We start from the raw sequence: 3,201 nt of genomic DNA, 5'->3' as shown, positions 1-3,201 counted from the left end.
GCTGCTGCTGCTGCTGCTGCTGCAGCGCCAGTCGCGGAAGCAGCAGATGCTGCTGCTGCTGCTGCGGCCGAGAGAAAACGAAGGAGGCGCCGACGCGGGAGAGAAGGCGCCTCGCAAGTCCGCAACGCGAGGGGGTGCCGATCTGCCGCGTCGTTCATCTTTTTGACGCTTTTCAGAGTTCAAAAAAAGAGAAAAGAAGAATTAAATCAATTTAAAAGAAAAATGAAAGAAATCCACCGCAAAACCATCGAGATTTCACGAAGAACGGCTCCCAGCGCCGCGCGAGGTGTCTGTACACCGCAGCGCCCCAGCCCGGACTCCGCGAACTTCCTTTTCCACTTTTCCCCTTTTGCAAAATCTCGAAAAAAGGAAAAGAAAGAAATAAAAGGGAATTAAAGAAGGATTAAAGGGAACTGCAGCGCAGCGGCTTCTGTGCATGCGCCGGCGCTGCTGCTGCTGCTGCTGCTGCTGCTGCTGGGTGCTGCTGGGGCTTTTATTCGCTTAGTCTTCGCCAAATGGACCTTTACAAATCCCAAACTTCCCAAATTTCAAAGAATTACAAACTTTTGAAACTCCAAAAAACTCCGAACGTGGGGCATGCAGCCCCAGCTGATCGTGTCCCACGATCGCTGCTGCTGCTGCTGCTGCTGCTGCTGCTGCTGCTGCTGCTATTCTTCTGGCGCCACAAGTGGGAGAATGCGCGTTTAATGGAAGATTTAGTAAGAACTTTCAATTCAATTTGAAAGGGAACTCAAACAAACTTCAAATGAAAAGAATTAAACGACTTTTAGTCCACAGCCCCACACCCTGCATGCACGCAGCAGCGGCTCCCGGGTGTACGTACACCTGAATTTGGGGCCATTATTTTCCCCGGAAATTATCCAATTAAAGCGCATGCAATTTATTCATTTAATTCTTTTCTTTTAATTCTTTTCATTTAATTCTTTTTTTTTAATTCTTTGAGGAGTCACTCATGTTAATTTCTAAATCTAAAAATGAATAATTTCAAAAACTGTCCATGTGGCAATTCTGCTGCTTTTCCTCTCTTGTATTTCAAATTCAAATAATGGAATTATCTTTTTTTGTTTACAGAAGTTCTACTGTCTCCAATGCCCTAAACCCTAAACCCTAAACCCTAAACCCTAGTCTCTAAGTCCTCAACGCTCTCCTACCTCTCTGTGCAAAGGCGTTTGTTCAGCTGGGCAATTCTCGCTTTCCCCCAAACCCTAAACCCTAAACCCTAAACCCTAAACCCTAAACCCTCAATTCAGGAGGAGAAGAGAAAGCCCTCAAGAGTTTTGCAAACGAAAAAGGAAAAGAAGTTTTAATTCGAGACGCTACAAAGCCCCAAAACTCCAAAAAGAAACTAAACAAAATGCCCTGTGCATGCAAAAGGCGAATGCATGCATTAATAAAACGCATGCATTCTTGCAAGCCCCGCTCTTGCATGCATTGGTAGAATGCATGCACTGCTATAATGCATGCATGCACCAATAGAATGCATGCATGCATCCATAGAATGCATGCGTGTATAAATGGCATGCATGCATGCATGCATGCATTGACAGACTGCATGCATGCATTAACAGTGATGGACTGCATGCGTGCATGCATGCAGCCCATTAGTTAGCATGCATGCATAATTAAACTGCATGCATGCATAAATAAACTGCATGCATGCATCTCCAGACTGCACGCAGGCACACTTGTATGCCTTTCTAGGCCACACTCTGCGCACGCATGCATGCATTAACGCATGCATTAATGCATGCATTTATGCATGCATTAATGCATGCATTGCATGCATGCATTAATGCATGCATTGCATGCATGCATTAATGCATGCATGCATTACTTTGGGGCTTTTTTTGGGCCCCACAGAGCCAGGCTGTGTGGAGTAGTGGCCTGTTGAGTTTGCATGCAACAATGCATGCAACTTTTGCGTTTTTTGTTCATTTTTTTTCGTTTTTGTTGCATTTTTTTGCAGGATTTTGAATGGTTGTTCTTTTGCGACTTATTTGTCTTCAATTTGCGCCAAATTGCATTTAATTTCGTTTTATTTTCGCAAACTTTCCGCAAAAAGTTCACGGCAGCGGCACGAAGCTGCTGTGGTCCGCCACGCCCTTCCACATTCGCTCGTCGCCCTTTATGGTGTACGTGTCGTAAATCTTCGCCGGGTTGAACTGAAAAGAAAACAAATAAATAAATAAATAAATAAATAAATAAATAAATAAATAAATAAATAAATAAATAGAAGAATAAAAGAACAAAAGAATAAATAAACGAATAAATAGCAAAATAATGATTATAATTCGGAAAAACGCCGAAAAAAGAGCGAAAAACGAAGGAAATTGAGCGAGGGTTTAGGGTTTAGGGTTTAGGGTTTAGGGTTTGGCTCACGACCTCCCATCTGGAGGCGGGGAAGATGTGTTTGTTTCTTTCAAACCACTTTTTGTCCACCACTTTTCCTGCATGCGAGTCTTCTTTTTCTTTTCGAATGTCCGAAAAAACTCGAACATCATCGAAAGCCCCGAAGTGAAACAAAGGCCCCGACTTGCCCCGCGCTTTGCTTTTTATCAACTCGAAAAACGTTATGTGCTGCACGCCCGCAAGCGCCCCAACACCCAGCTAGCTGTGGCTAGCTACAGCTAGCTACAGCTAGCTGTGGCTAGCTGTGGATAGCTGTGGATAGTTGTGGCTAGCTGTGGCTAGCTACAGCTAGCTGTGGCTAGCTGTGGGCAGTTGTGGCTAGCTGTGGGTAGTTGTGGCTAGCTGTGGGTAGTTGTGGCTGGCTGTGGCTAGCTGTGGCTAGCTGTGGGTAGTTGTGGCTGGCTGTGGGTAGTTGTGGCTGGCTGTGGCTAGCTGTGGGTAGTTGTGGCTAGCTGTGGGTAGCTGTGGGTAGCTGTGGGTAGCTGTGGGTAGCTGTGGCTAGCGTGTCAGACCCACGTCAGGCCAGCTACCAACCTGGCAAGCTAGCCAGCTAGCTAGCTAGCTAGCTAGCTAGCTAGCTAGCTAGTTAACCAGCCATTCGTGTAGTCCGACCAGACAGCTAGCTACCTAGCTAGCCCAGCTACCCACCCAGCCACCCACCCAGCTATCTAGCTAGCTAGCTAGCCACCCAGCCGCCCACCCAGCCACCCAGCTAGCTAGCTAGCTAGCTAGCTACCCCCAGCTAGCCACCCATCCACCCCCCAGCTACCG

The 3,201-nt window shown here is 46.5% G+C and overlaps 1 protein-coding gene across 1 annotated transcript; it reads right to left on the bottom strand.

The window, feature by feature from the left end:
• Positions 1–2,084: 2,084 nt before the first annotated feature.
• Positions 2,085–2,598, bottom strand: ENH_00028060 (XAP5 protein, putative; the record flags this gene model as incomplete). The annotated part of the gene is made up of 2 exons (XM_013579986.1): positions 2,085–2,183; positions 2,401–2,598. Coding segments are annotated over 2 exons (297 nt in total), but the record flags the coding sequence as incomplete, so codon positions are not given.
• Between the last annotated feature and the right edge of the window lie 603 nt (positions 2,599–3,201).

Source organism: Eimeria necatrix, genomic scaffold (assembly GCF_000499385.1).
Source record: "Eimeria necatrix Houghton genomic scaffold, Enh_scaff2073, whole genome shotgun sequence".
NCBI classification, from domain to species: domain Eukaryota; phylum Apicomplexa; class Conoidasida; order Eucoccidiorida; family Eimeriidae; genus Eimeria; species Eimeria necatrix.
The sequence above is the reverse complement of the archived record's forward strand: the minus strand, read 5'-3'. Positions and strand labels throughout refer to the sequence as shown.